A 13,782-nucleotide genomic window follows, 5' to 3' on the forward strand; every position below is an offset into this window, starting at 1 on the left:
TTAAATGAAGCTCTTGATGTCTTATAATGTCTATCAGACAATGGCCATGACAAATGGATTTACACATGCTGTATTATATATGTATAATAGATATACTATGCCGTGATGATTGATAGATTGATGCACGATACGTCTAACTAAACTGATTGACGTGACAACGGTAATCTGCATTGATTGATTTGGAGGTGAAACTTATGTGGTTATGTACTGAGTTATAGTTACATCCTAGTGATATTATAAATACCAAAGTATAAGCGAGTTAGAACATCAAAATGAATGATAATAAAATCATTATCTGTAGACATAGCTTTTCGAAGATGGTTCAAGGTAGCGACTCCGTATGTGTGTCGCTCTTTCACACCAAAACTAAAGAACCGATCTAAATATTTGGGACACAGATAGTTAAGAATCAGAGAAAGGACAGAGGCTAATATTTATCTGCCTCCGGGAAGAAGTTTCCTCGAGACGTAGTTGTAACTCCGAGAACTCTGGAGTAATTTCGCATTTGTAATATGTAACAGTGGGACAGTAACAATGCTGTAACTTTACTATGTATAGGCATACAATAATAATACTATAACTATCAAACAAAACCATTAAACTTATAGAGAATTTCAAATTGCAAGCTTTATTCACGCTTTATTTAATTCCATTCATAAACTCCGTTATTAATTATTATACCTACATAGAAATAGAACTTTATATTATATCTAGAATTTTTTTACAGGTATTCCCATCCTATCTAGGTTAAGGGGCGTGCTCATCAATATTCGTACTACTTAGTAAGACGGTAGGTATGTATTGCGAACCTTATAAAGACTACAACTTTCTATTTTAAAATGTCGTAGTTCAAATGTCTGGTGCATTGAAACCATTTGCTAAGAACAATGAGATTGTATTGTTCTTAGAATTAAGTTTTGTTTTAGTGATATAAAATAAAGGTTCTCATACAATACGTGCATATGATGACAAGCTTTGAACAACGATTTCTGAGACATCGGAAAAAGTCAGTGGCGAAATAAACACACTACAATAAAGTCTAGGTACAGACTTTTAGAGCCATTTACATTGAAGTATTTTTTTCGGCACTTTTAGGAGTCGGTTGGTTTTTTTTCTTCTATAAACTAGCTGACTCCGCGGTAGCTCCCACGTCCTTAATTCGACGGCTCCTAAGTATACTGAGTCAACTAACAAATTTTGCGAATTTCACTTTTTTGTGTATTTACAATATTGTTATTGTTATTTGTGTTAATACACAAAAAAGTGCTATTCGCAAAATTTGTTAGTTGACTCAGTATACTTAGGAGCCGTCGAATTAGACTACTAAGTGTGTTATTCTAAAGTTTAAGTTATATAAGATTTTTTTTTTTTTCAAAATCAGTTAAGTAGTTTTTGAGTTAGTATCTAGAGCTCACGTTTCTCTGACAGTACCCGCATTAACCTAGGTAGTAATTTGCAGTGGATGCCTTAGTAAACAGATTAACCAGTCAGCAGAATGGAATCGGATTCAACTGCCCACATAGCTGCGGCCAATCAATTCAACACCTAGTAGTTTCACATCTAGTATAGATAGACAGACATTTGTACATGTATACGTATTAGTGACTCTATTTAAGTAGGTACTTAAATAAAGGGAAACAATTTCGATAGGACTTTCAACATAAAACCATATTTAAAAAACTACTGCTTCAAATAATAGTTAAATTGATTAAGTAATTTTTATTATAGTGTTTGCATTTATTTTGATCTGCATTAAGCTTATTTTCACAGAAAAAACAGTGGCATTTACATCATAAAACTATGAACATATAGGCTTACTAAGGTCACAAATGTAAGATAGGACTCTGACTCCTAAACAAGGTAACTAAGAAAGTCAGTGATTCACCGTAACAATATTTTTTTTTTATCTTAATTTGTAAATAAAAGTCATACCTAACTACATTGTTAATCTATAGTAAAATACTTAACCAAATGCAGTATAGAAGCTAAAAGCTATTAATTAATAATATGTAATAACAAGTCTACAGTTGTTTGCTTTGTCAACAAATGACTCACATTGAAGTCACACAACTTTCACAAAATACAACCGTCTCGTTATTATTTACTTCCTCGATAATCTTACTTATATTGTAAATGTGAAAGTTTGTGAGAATGTATGGATGTATGTTTGTTATTCAATCACACAAAAACGGCTGGACCGATTTGATTGAATTTTAGTATGTAGATAGGTGATACCCTGGATTAACACATAGGCTACTTTTTATCAACACACCACGCGGGCGAAGCCGCTGGCGGAAGCTAGTAATATATGTGCATAAAAATACACGTACTAACATTCCAATGACTTAATATATGATGTTGTTTCAAGGTGATAATGTATGAGACATGAGAATCAGTGCGTTCACGTGAACGGAGTTAATTGAGGTAGTAACAAAGGTACTTTTAGTAAACTATACTACATTTGAGAAGATTTTTAACTAAAGGTAAACATTCTTGATATTTAGGACTTTTTATCTGTAAATCTGTACTAATATAATAACATAGGAAATATTTTTTTGTTTGTTTGTTTTTAGTACTATAAACTGATTTGAAAATATCTTGTCACTGTTGGAAAAATTCACTCTTCTCGAGTAATATAGGCTATTTATCCCGGTACGGGCAGTAGTTCCCACGGGACGCGGGTGAAACCGCGGGTATTGACACAGATTTTTAGGTGCATTTTATTTTTAACTGAGTTTTTAAATAAAAATTGTAAAAGTATCAAGATTATTTACCACTAGCTTTCGCCCGCGGTTTCACCCGCGTCCCGTAGCCGGATGGTGACAAAAACTATCCTAAAACCTTCTCCCGGGTCTAAGTTACCTCCCCTCTAATTTCCAGCCAAATCGGTCAAGCCGTTTTCATGTTATGTCGTGACAACGGAAATCGGGTTTCATTTTTATATATATAGATTAGTTAAAATGCAAAACAAATAGAGTATTCTACATACTGTACTTTTAGTTAGAAGTTTTAATTTCATGTTTTGCAGATGAGTTTTTACTGCAGTAATGCATTACAGCACACAGAGAAAGTTAGAAAACAGTCATAGTTTTTAATGAAGGCAGTGTTCAGTTTATGACGTTATTTGCATTTTGTATAATTTAAAAGTGTACTAAGTAGTGGAACGACGTTAGGTTTTAAAATACTCGAGCATAGGAGTTTGAAGGGTTTATACGCGTTTTAGGGAGGAATATAATAAACTAAGTGGTCCCTGCCTTTCAAAGGAATTATTTCCCGCACCAGGATAAAAAGTTAACTATGTCCTTTCTCATGGTTCACTAGACCATCTATACTATATACACTAAACATTTTAATTGGTTCACAAGTTTGGGCGTGAAAGTCAGACAGACCGACAGACTGATTTTCGCATTATGTGTTGGTAAGAAAGTAAGGATTTACTTAGATACGTAAAAAGTGCTGATAATAATCAGAGAGGTAAAATACTTCAAACATATAATAATCCCAATTAGAGAACAAGACTGAAAACCCTTATTTACGGCTTCAACCTGTAATTGGACATAGCAAAAGAGCCATTTAATTCGTCACATAGTCTGTGCAATATTAATATGGCAGACAAAGTCAGAGAGGTCAGTATAGCAGTGAACTTGTGACTTATTATGTGACATCACAGATTTGTGTCCTTGACATCGTGTAGTCTGGCTTTATTGAACCTATCTGTCTGATAAATTAGCTAATAAATTCACAGTTTAAGAGAGGTATCCGCTGGGAAATATTTGTTGGAAATTATAAGTTTTATTTATACTTTGCTAACGACGCGCCCCCACTTACGGGATATCAGTATTTCCCCACAATTTAATGGATGTTATTATACAACCCTTCCTCTTCAATCACTCTATCTATTAAAGAGACCGCATGAAAATCCGTTGCGTAGTTTTAAAGGATATGTGGACAGAGAAAGCGACTTTATTTTATACTATGATGAAGTGATTTAGGCCTGATTGCAGCCAATTGATTTTCAATTTAATATCTTCTTACGTAAGATTGATATTTATACTAGCTTCTTTCAGCAGTCTCACCTGCATTCCGAATAAATAGTAAGTACACAACGGTCTTCCTCGGTAAATATGTTTTCTAACACTAAAATAATTCAAATCGGACATGATTTGAATTCCAAACGAATCAACACTTCAGCTTTATAATATTAATATAGATGATAAGTTTGCCCTACCCCATCAAATCACTCTTTCACTCTAAGGTTGTAAGAGAACCCAACACTGGGTTAAGCTCGCCGTTGTACATAATCTCTCTGATCTTCAGTGTGTCAAAGTATTTATGTGTGCAATAAAGAATAATAATATGTAGAAGCCCTTACGGCTATATCAAGAGCATATTAGCAACTAAGAACAATTTAACTGTCGAGGACAATCCAGCCTAGTACTTAGAACAATTGAACCTATTTCTCATTGATTAGTACAATGTTAACTTCTCTTATCATTTGCTCTATCTAGATAAGGATTACGGAACAATCAATCAATCATGAAAGAAATAAAAGCTATGCTTCGAAGAAAATTTAATGTGTTCAATGATTTAGAACAATGCTATGGAAAGAACATGTTGTATTGTGATGGACGATGATTTAGATTAAATATTTCTTTTTCTTATGTACACACAAACGTTTAGGATTAATGGCAGTTTCACCGGATATTGACAAAGTCTCTGACAGCCTATCAGGAAGTTGTCTGACAAATAAACTATAACTTTTGGTTTCATAGGTCTATCTGTTACTGGAAGCCGACCCCAACAGAGTTGGTTTTATAGGTCTCATAGCCTATGTCACTGGAAGCCAACCCCAACAGAGTTGGCAAAAGACTCGGCAGAAGAGATCTCATAGGTCTCGGGTAGCAATATCTGGCAGAAATTACAGCACACTTTATCTGGCAGATATCATTAACTATCAGATAAATAATGGACACTTTATCAGTAACCAGAAGATTGATAACAAAACAAATAATTCCAGATTTCAGGTGAGAAATAAAAAGTTTCCATTAATACTCACACTGACAACATGATGCACCGTCGACGGACTTTGCACCCTGGATCTGATCACTGCATCATCAGTCACCACAGCTGGATCCCTCGCCAGGTCTGCAGTCGAAGGTGACTGACTCCTACTGGACCCTTTACTGTGCCCATGGCCGACATGAAGTGTGTCCATCTCAGGGTACCCTCATATGGGAGTGAACTGCTGATTACGTATGCTGGTTCATAATAGACATAGGTCGGTCAGTGCTCTCGCCATCGCTCGCTTTTATCTGAAAAATAGACGCGTCTAATTAGTAAATTGGAACTGTGAACTGTCATGGACGTTTGACTTTTGTGACATTTTTGTTATCGTTCTTTATTGTTGCGTGTTAATAATTTGTAGTTTTGATAAGATACTTTTAGGTACATTTTTTTGTTGAATCATATTATTTGATAGATATTAAGCGCTGAGAAGCCTTGCGTTTTAAACAGCAATTAAAATCGTCTGCAGAAATCACAGATTCACGCGAAATTCACTTCTCGTATTCCAAGGGTGCCATTTTCTCTATTTAACTATGTATATCGATACCTAACCATTTTCAGTTGCCATTTCACCGATTTGACCAATGGGCGGCCGTTTCACGGCTGGTTAAGGTTTGGCTGTCGCTTTATATACTAACTATATATAATATAATGGAGCAACCCACCCTTAATAAACGAGAAGTTGCTCATGTCATACAAAAGCGCTTCTTATTACTCCCCAAGTTCTCATAAACCCCAACTGCAAAGACCACCAACTTTGCAAGAAAACCAAGTCTTTGACAAACTCCTTGGTAGAACGACCTAAAACTGTACTCGCCAAGCCTTAAGTCAAAATAACAAATACCGATAAACTAAATGGACGTATGTACTTGATTTCTGAATGAAAACAAAATATCAATGCGTCTATCGACGGCTTAGATTCTGTTATGACTGCCGATAAGCCGATAACGCGATTTGCACATGAAACGTTCGGCGGTAAAACAAACAATATTGGTATTTGACGGCGCTTTATAGAATGGCTTGGGGCAGTAACTATCAATAATATTGCTTGTGCCAGCGGTTTCACCCGTGGGATTTACTTCACACACTGGAATAGAAAGCATATAGCCTCTCTCGATAAATGGGCCATTTAACACTGAATCAATTTTTCTAATCTGGCCCGGTCCTGCTGAGATTCCAGAGAGTAACGCTTTCAAGCAGGCAAACAAATAGACAAATATTTCAGTTTTACAGTACCTATGAGTGCAGATAAGTTTGTATAGATTTATAAACAACATCTAAGCTTCACCTAGTCACCTTTCTTTTGACGAAGTATTTCCCAAAAACGTGACTAATATGATTGAAGCACGTCTTAGTAAAGAAAGCAGATGTTCACGATAGGCAATTAAAATTAAGTGGGGCAGACAGAGCTGTATCAACATTGTAAGCTATAATATTCATTTTATAAACGGGGAATATGATGACCAAGTACTAGAGAAACAGCTGTTCTAATATCTACAAGAGTAGGTCTAGACTTTGGATAGCGTTATTTGCTAATGGAAACTAAAACAAATAATCCACAAAAAAATTCGCGTAGCCCTTGAGGCTCATTTTCAATAACAAGATTAACGTCCGATTAAGGAAACTGATGTTTATCATAAACAATCTTCAAACTAACGTAAAAATTCTCATCTTCTCATTTTGCATCACCCTAAGGTTGACTCTAGCTAGAGAACGCTTGTGGCATTAAGTCCGCCTGTGCCTGTGTAATTAATTATGCATAAAGTTAAATAAATAAAAAGTATATTTGGGGTTTTCATATTAATATGTATTATGTGTTTGTATATTTGGTATTTAAAGACGTTTTAATACTGGGCTTTGTAAAGGCCATCAGAGTCGATCAACTAAAGATTACATTGCAGTTACTCTACCACCATGAACCTATGTATCAGTAACTCAATAACTATGTTCCCAGAAATATTTTTTTTACGACAAACGACAGGTACGAATGACAGTAGACTACGTTGCTATCAACCGGTGCCAGGAAGTCTAGCCGTCTGCCAAATTGTACAAACATATTGAATACCGTTCTCTATGGCATTTTGTATGAGCGCAAAATGTTCCGTCCGTGCTCGCTTGGGTGTCCCCCAAACGGTAACTAAATATTGTTGACAAAGTTCGTAATGTCGTGGTGCCCTAAAGAACCAACCTCTCAAGTATGAGTGTGTTGGTTCGATTCCAGGTCAGGCAAGTACCAATGCAACTTTTATTACTTTAAGGGAACGTTAAACTGTAGATCCCGGCTGTCATTGAACTTCTTTGGCCGTCGTTACGTCAGAAACCAGTAAGTGTGACAACCAGTCTTACCGAGGTGTATGGGGTTGCCGGAGGAAGTCAGATAGGAGTCGCTACTTTTAAAACATTGGTCACCTGAATCCAGTTAGACTGGAAGCCGACCCCAAAATAGTTGGGAAAAGGCTCGGGAGATGGAAAGTGCTTAAGACCGTATCAAACGAAGGACTCCTTAATATGGGATAGAAACTACTTTGGGTTTCCGAAATTCTGAGGAATCCTTTGACTATCGAAGGATTCCTTTCTGCTAAACGACATAACATTCCTGGAATGGGTTTCTTGGTATGGACTGTTCCAAAATAATGAAATTTTTATTACAGTTTTGATGCTTCGAACTAAAAATATCTTTATGACTACTAGTTCTGACGGTTATGACATCGATTAATATTCGTTTTAATCCATAAAACCACTTTAGTTTTGCAATTAAAACATGGAAGTAAATAGATAATATTAATACTGTCATAAATTGGTGGACTATCACAGCGATTGACCTACATTTGATAGCCGCGGCTTATTTACGAGAACGCTGTTAGACTTTACGACTGGCTGATTGAATAGGACGTAAATTGGATACCTGTGATATAAGAATGATCTATTAAAGTTCTAATTAGGAATGGTCGTTAAGAACGGGAATAATTATCAAAGCATTTGTTTGAAAATGAAACGTAGTCCTCTTTTGATGACGTTGGGTTGAATTTTAGCTACAAAACAAGGGTCCACTATTTTGGCGTGGTTACATAGTAATAAATGCGAGCTGCCCATGACAGGGATGGTTGGCATTCCTTGGGGGAGAGCTACGTTCAGCAGTGGACGGCAATTGACTGATGTGATGATGATGACACAGTAAAGTAATAATTACGAACACAAATCACAAAGATTTGTTTAAACTTTAAAGTGTAATTGTTTTCAGAAGCATCTTTCATTGTCTTTGTATTATGTTAAGTCAGACTATATTATTTTCTGCCGGGGCTGCGGGATTGTTCGAAAGAGTTACCGCGGCCCTGGAATATAAAGGGCTTTAGAAGGAACATATGGGTTTTAGTCAGTAAGAGTCTGATACGCTGCACCTTCAGAGGGAAAAGGGTTCCCATAAGAAAAAAGAGTATATAATTTAAGACTTTATAATGCTGTTATAATTAAAGACAGAACAACGAGCTATACTTAATCTTAAAGGAGAGATATATGAATTATGTGCCCTTTTGTGGTTTGCCTGTTATGACTAACACTTATAAGGTGTACTGCGCAAATGTTCCTTGTTCATTTGTAAACAAAAATGTTACAATACAATAATACTTATATTATGGTTATATTATTGTCTTTCAATATTTGCTACTAATTAATAACGTAACCGACGACATCAAAAACGACATGGAACAAAGAACGCGATTGCTGTTTTGTATATAAACATTGGGCATAACTTCGAAGAAATCTATCTAATCGTATTTAATTTATTACATGCAAAGTTAACTATATAAAATTATAGCCAAATGAACACACTTCTTTTGGATCATAAGCATAACCTTCTCAGAATACTTAATCATGAGTTACTTGCATAATAATATTTAATAGTATGTCTGTCGTACGTGTGTCATCAGTGAATGGCATAAGACGTACATTGTAGTCTTAATAGTGATCTTTGTTCTTATTACAATGTAATCTGTACTAAAGACTGATTCAATAGGTACAAAGATTTTCTTGAAGTATCAAGATACAACACGCTAAGTTTAAAAAGCTTCGGTATACGGCAAACTTTTAGTCGGCCGATTGTTTGTTTGGGCTCATAGATCGGTATGAAGATGAATGGTAGTACACACATTACAAAGATCAGGTATTTAGTCGATATCAGACTGACTGAAAATTTTGGTAGGAATCAAGATTTTCTTTAAAAAGCAATTGTTGCTAGTCACTGGGTCAGCTGTTTAGTCTCCAGTTTGCGGATACTCTAAAGTCTTTGTATCCATATAACCCTCCTACAGAATATCGAAATATAATACATAACTTCTATCGCAGTGTCAAAGCGTTATAAAAGCGCCCACCTTCGTCACCTGGCACTTTTCACATATTTTACTATATTACCAAGGTCATATATGTATTGCACGAGCCACCAAGGAAGAATCAAAGCTTGAAGAGTATTAAAAATTCAACCATTTCTTGGAAGAAGTCTTGGTTAAGGCCAAAGGCCATGCATTTATAGATTTCACGTCAATTTAGAGTCGACGGGCTATTATAGTTAATCATAAATGGCGATTTGCTCTATATTGGTGTCTGGTACGGTCACGCACGCTGAAGATAAAATGTCTACAAATCGTATAGAAGAGACATTCGGTATAAAAATTATGATGTTCATATGCAATGAGGAAATAAGTGGTAGATTATATTGTACGAAATCTAAAGCTACTGTTGGCGAAATTAAGAAGTCTTGCCTTTTTTTCCTATGTTGGGATCGGCTTCCAGTCTAACTGGATGCAGTTGAGTACCAGTGTTTTACAAGGAGTTACTGCCTATCTAACTTCTTCAACCCAGTTACCCGGGCAACCCAATACCCTAAGGTAAGACTGTTTGTCAGGCTACCCAAATAACTGCCAAAGATGTTCAAATGACAGCCGGGACCTACAGTTTATCGTACATTTCGAAACACGGTCATCGGGTTCCAAGATAAACTTAGAAAATTGGCGTGGTTACCCAATAATTATGTTCGAAGACGTCCAAATCAAGAAGTATAGCAAAATCAAAGATAATCGAACGAATAATTGCTCTTCGACATATCAAAGTAATTATTCTCGTTTGCACTGAAATATGACTAGATGAGTCAATGCTCGTACAAGTATAATTTCCTGTGTAGATAGTCAATTATAACAGTGCATCTGAGTAATGACCGGAGTAAGATGATTAATAGTTTATTACCTATTATTGACCTGATTCTAGTATATTAACTGTTTGTTTCCTCTGTTGAAAGAGGTTATAATGTACTTTTCTTTGCGTTACTAGTGGCCCAAGGTACGTGCTTAGCTACATATAAAGTCCACCATTTTGTTATCAACAATGTGATAAATGAAGAACCCTTCTACCGATTTCGTGCAAACTAAATGGTCCGAACAAGTCCTAAACTTTGGTTTGGATAGGTGAGACTGTTCTAGAGTTCTGAATTACAACGAAAAGTTGCATTATTTTTTATACATTATGTACTTATACCTATAGATGTTCTCGAAAGTTCCACATAAGGGAGAAGCCAGTTCTACAGATGACCTTTTCCATTTTATATGTGGTTACCTACTTTCTCCTAATCATACTTAGGAGGGATTGTGCCGAGTGCATACCACCCCGCATTTTTGAGCTTACTCGCCTTTTTCCTTTTCTCTACCTCATTAATTTCTCTCTTTGGATGAAAATGCTCTTTGACATATCTACTGTCTTTGACATAGTATAGAACTTATACCAACCACATTTATCTTCATCTAAAACCTCAAATAAATAATAATACGGTATGAAATGCAGGACATTTTTAGCTTTCTCTGTGCCGAAATGTTTGCAAGATGGTAGACTTAAAACTAATCTTAATAAAAATAATGGAGCCGAGATGTCTGAGTATAAAAGGGTAACATCAATAAAAATATTGTTTGAAACGCAGACTAATAAAAGTAAACAGCACATATAAATATTAGTTTACAAGCAATTTTTTGAATAAGGCAAAAAGTCGTATAATAACATAATATTATGTAGACAAGCAATTTAGCCATGGGCTCTTAACATTTTACAATACATAAATACTTAGGCTTATACATACACAAATAGGCAAAAACACAAATAAACGCCATTTATTTCTGTATGAAATGATTCATATTAGCTGTTTGTCAAACACATTATTTCAGCTTTATATCCGTAAACTGCCAATAACAATAGCTTATCTAATTATAGCTTCGACATGGATACCTACTAAAAATGATTAGGTTTAATCTCATCTTCATCCAATACCATTGCAACTTTATTTTCGTAAGTACTTTCTGAGTATATTGTGGACACTAATTACAGATTAGAGGTGACATCTCGAGGATACCTGGACTATAATGTCTGAAATATCCAACCCTCATTGAGCAGGCTTGGTGATTAACGCTCAATCCTTCTCGGTGTGAGAGGAGGCCTGTGCCCAGCAGTGGGGCAGTAAAAAGGCTGATGATGATGATGTAGTACATAGATATTTATTATGACGGCGTATATTGGCATAGTGAACTGTAGCGACGTAAAAAAAAACATTTGACCAATCCCTATCAGCTAATAACTCGTGCCCTATCTTCGCGACCAGTCATAATAATAGAACGGCGTAGTATTATTATAAATACAATATATTTCGAGTGTTTTAATATGTATGTATGATACTGTAAAATAATAATCAGGGCGCTACATAGTTTTAAAATGCGTCAATCAGACGACGGAATTAGATAGCGTTGATTTTTCGAGTTTGACTCATTGACTAGCAGGAAATTCCAATTTGTGGATTTACTGCGGATTCGATAACCGATCCATCTGTTGTTTTGAGATTGGAGATTGAATTTTTGAAATAGGTTCTTATAAATTAGCTGCTTTCCCGCGGTTTCACCAGCTTGCCGGGGGAACTACTGCCCGTACCGGGATAAAATATAGCTTATGTTACGCGGGAAGAGTGTAGCTTTCCAACAGTGAAAGAATTTTCCAAATCGATTCAGTAGTTTCGAGTCTTTAGGGTACAAACAAACCAGCAAAGATTTTTCTTTGTTATATTAGTACAAATAGAGAAGAAATATCTTTCATAATATCAAGTCTATCCGGTTTGAGAAGTATATTTGCTATGATTACGTTATTGTTTATTTGCAAACAATGGATTACAAACACATTATTAAACAACTAAAGAAGCGACGCGTGTACGTCCAGCCAGAACTCTTTAAATAAATATTAATTCTATTCTATATATAAAATGATTGTCAGTATACATTAACAAAGCCTTCTAAAACGAGACATATAAAATAAAATATTCATGGCTTGTTAGCCACAATAATCTATACGTACCTTTTATATGTCCGCTGAAATATTTTAAGGTAATCTAGGCAAATTGGATCGAGCAAATACCAACTTTATGACTAGGATACAAAGTCGAAAACTGCTAAAATTGTATAGAGTAATAATTTAGTTCGTGTGGGACACTGTACTCTAATCAGAGTTACAATACAGTCGAAATGGAGAGCGATTCACAGAGATAACAGTGTTCGTATTGTTGAAAACGTGAGTCCATGGAAAGTTAATTGCAAGCATTATAATGCTCAATGCTGCCGAGTTTTTATATTTATAAATATAGGCTCTCGCCATTTCTACTAAATATTTACATAATATTAATAGGGCTGTAAATACGTAATATGAATTAACTAATGACCGATGAGAAGTTTTGCCAATTGGCCGTTACTCCCATTGGACATCTTGCAAGTTGGACATTCCACAAAAAATTGGCGCCGTTCTATTCATATATTACGACTGTCGCTCTTACCATGGAATTTTCTGACTTTACAGCACTTTATGCTTTTTGCAACGTTGTCAGTTGTCACACATTTCCGTGAAATAATTCCACACACGTAATTATTTTACATAATATACGTTAAGCTGTTGACTGCGATGGCTTTGGGCCGAATCTATACTAAAATAATTCTAAAACTGAAGTGTTTCGTCAGCAAAAAGAGCGAATCTCAGGAACTACTTAGCCAATTTGAAAAATATTTCAGTGTTAAATAGCCAATTTATGGATGAAGGCTATTTTTTATCCGCACTGCACTAAATAGTTTCAAGAGAAACACGTGAAACCGAAGAGGTTCTGAAATATAACTCCATCGCATTTTTTGTGAATAAAAATTTTAAATCAAGGTCCGTAAAAACAGACCCACATAACCAGAGCATGACACAAAATGTGAGGGACAGGGGACAGTCAAACTCTGATACAACGTAATGAATAAATCAAATACGAAATAGGGTCACAGGCAAAGGACCAACCTTTAAAAATTGTTCCCAAACTTATATGAAACATTGGACCCTTCTAAAAGAATTCTTTTCGCAAAATTCGATTCCCAGATGCCTCAATTCTTGGGACATTCACGTATACTTGCGAGTAGGTACAAGTTTTGAAGTTTGTCCGTCCTCAAGATCTTTTCGGCGTTCCATGAAGCTCAATATCACTTTAATAACCACAAAACTTTGTGTAAATACGAATTCTGCTGTAACAACACAGGGAACTCCTGGAAATTGATATTGTTAAAGGTTCTCAGCGATGAACGAATTAAACATTTTAGCTTCCCAACAAGTATTTCTGAGGAACTTAAATGAGCATGAAATTTCCTGTTGTCAGCGCTGGTATTGTCAGATAGATGGCAT

General features: G+C 35.5%; 1 protein-coding gene across 7 annotated transcripts in view; it reads right to left on the minus strand.

Moving 5' to 3' along the window:
* Window positions 1-13,782, minus strand: part of LOC124642581 (transmembrane and coiled-coil domains protein 2) — a 41,851-nt gene that overhangs the window by 22,288 nt on the left and 5,781 nt on the right. For all 7 annotated transcript variants that reach the window (XM_047181030.1, XM_047181032.1, XM_047181028.1 and 4 more), the window contains exon 2: window positions 5,057-5,312. In XM_047181030.1, coding sequence (XP_047036986.1) covers window positions 5,057-5,215 — 159 coding nt within the window. In that variant the 5' untranslated portion in view covers window positions 5,216-5,312. The remainder of the gene's footprint in view (window positions 1-5,056; window positions 5,313-13,782) is intronic.

Source organism: Helicoverpa zea, chromosome 25, assembly GCF_022581195.2.
Source record: "Helicoverpa zea isolate HzStark_Cry1AcR chromosome 25, ilHelZeax1.1, whole genome shotgun sequence".
Taxonomy (NCBI): Eukaryota; Metazoa; Arthropoda; class Insecta; order Lepidoptera; family Noctuidae; genus Helicoverpa; species Helicoverpa zea.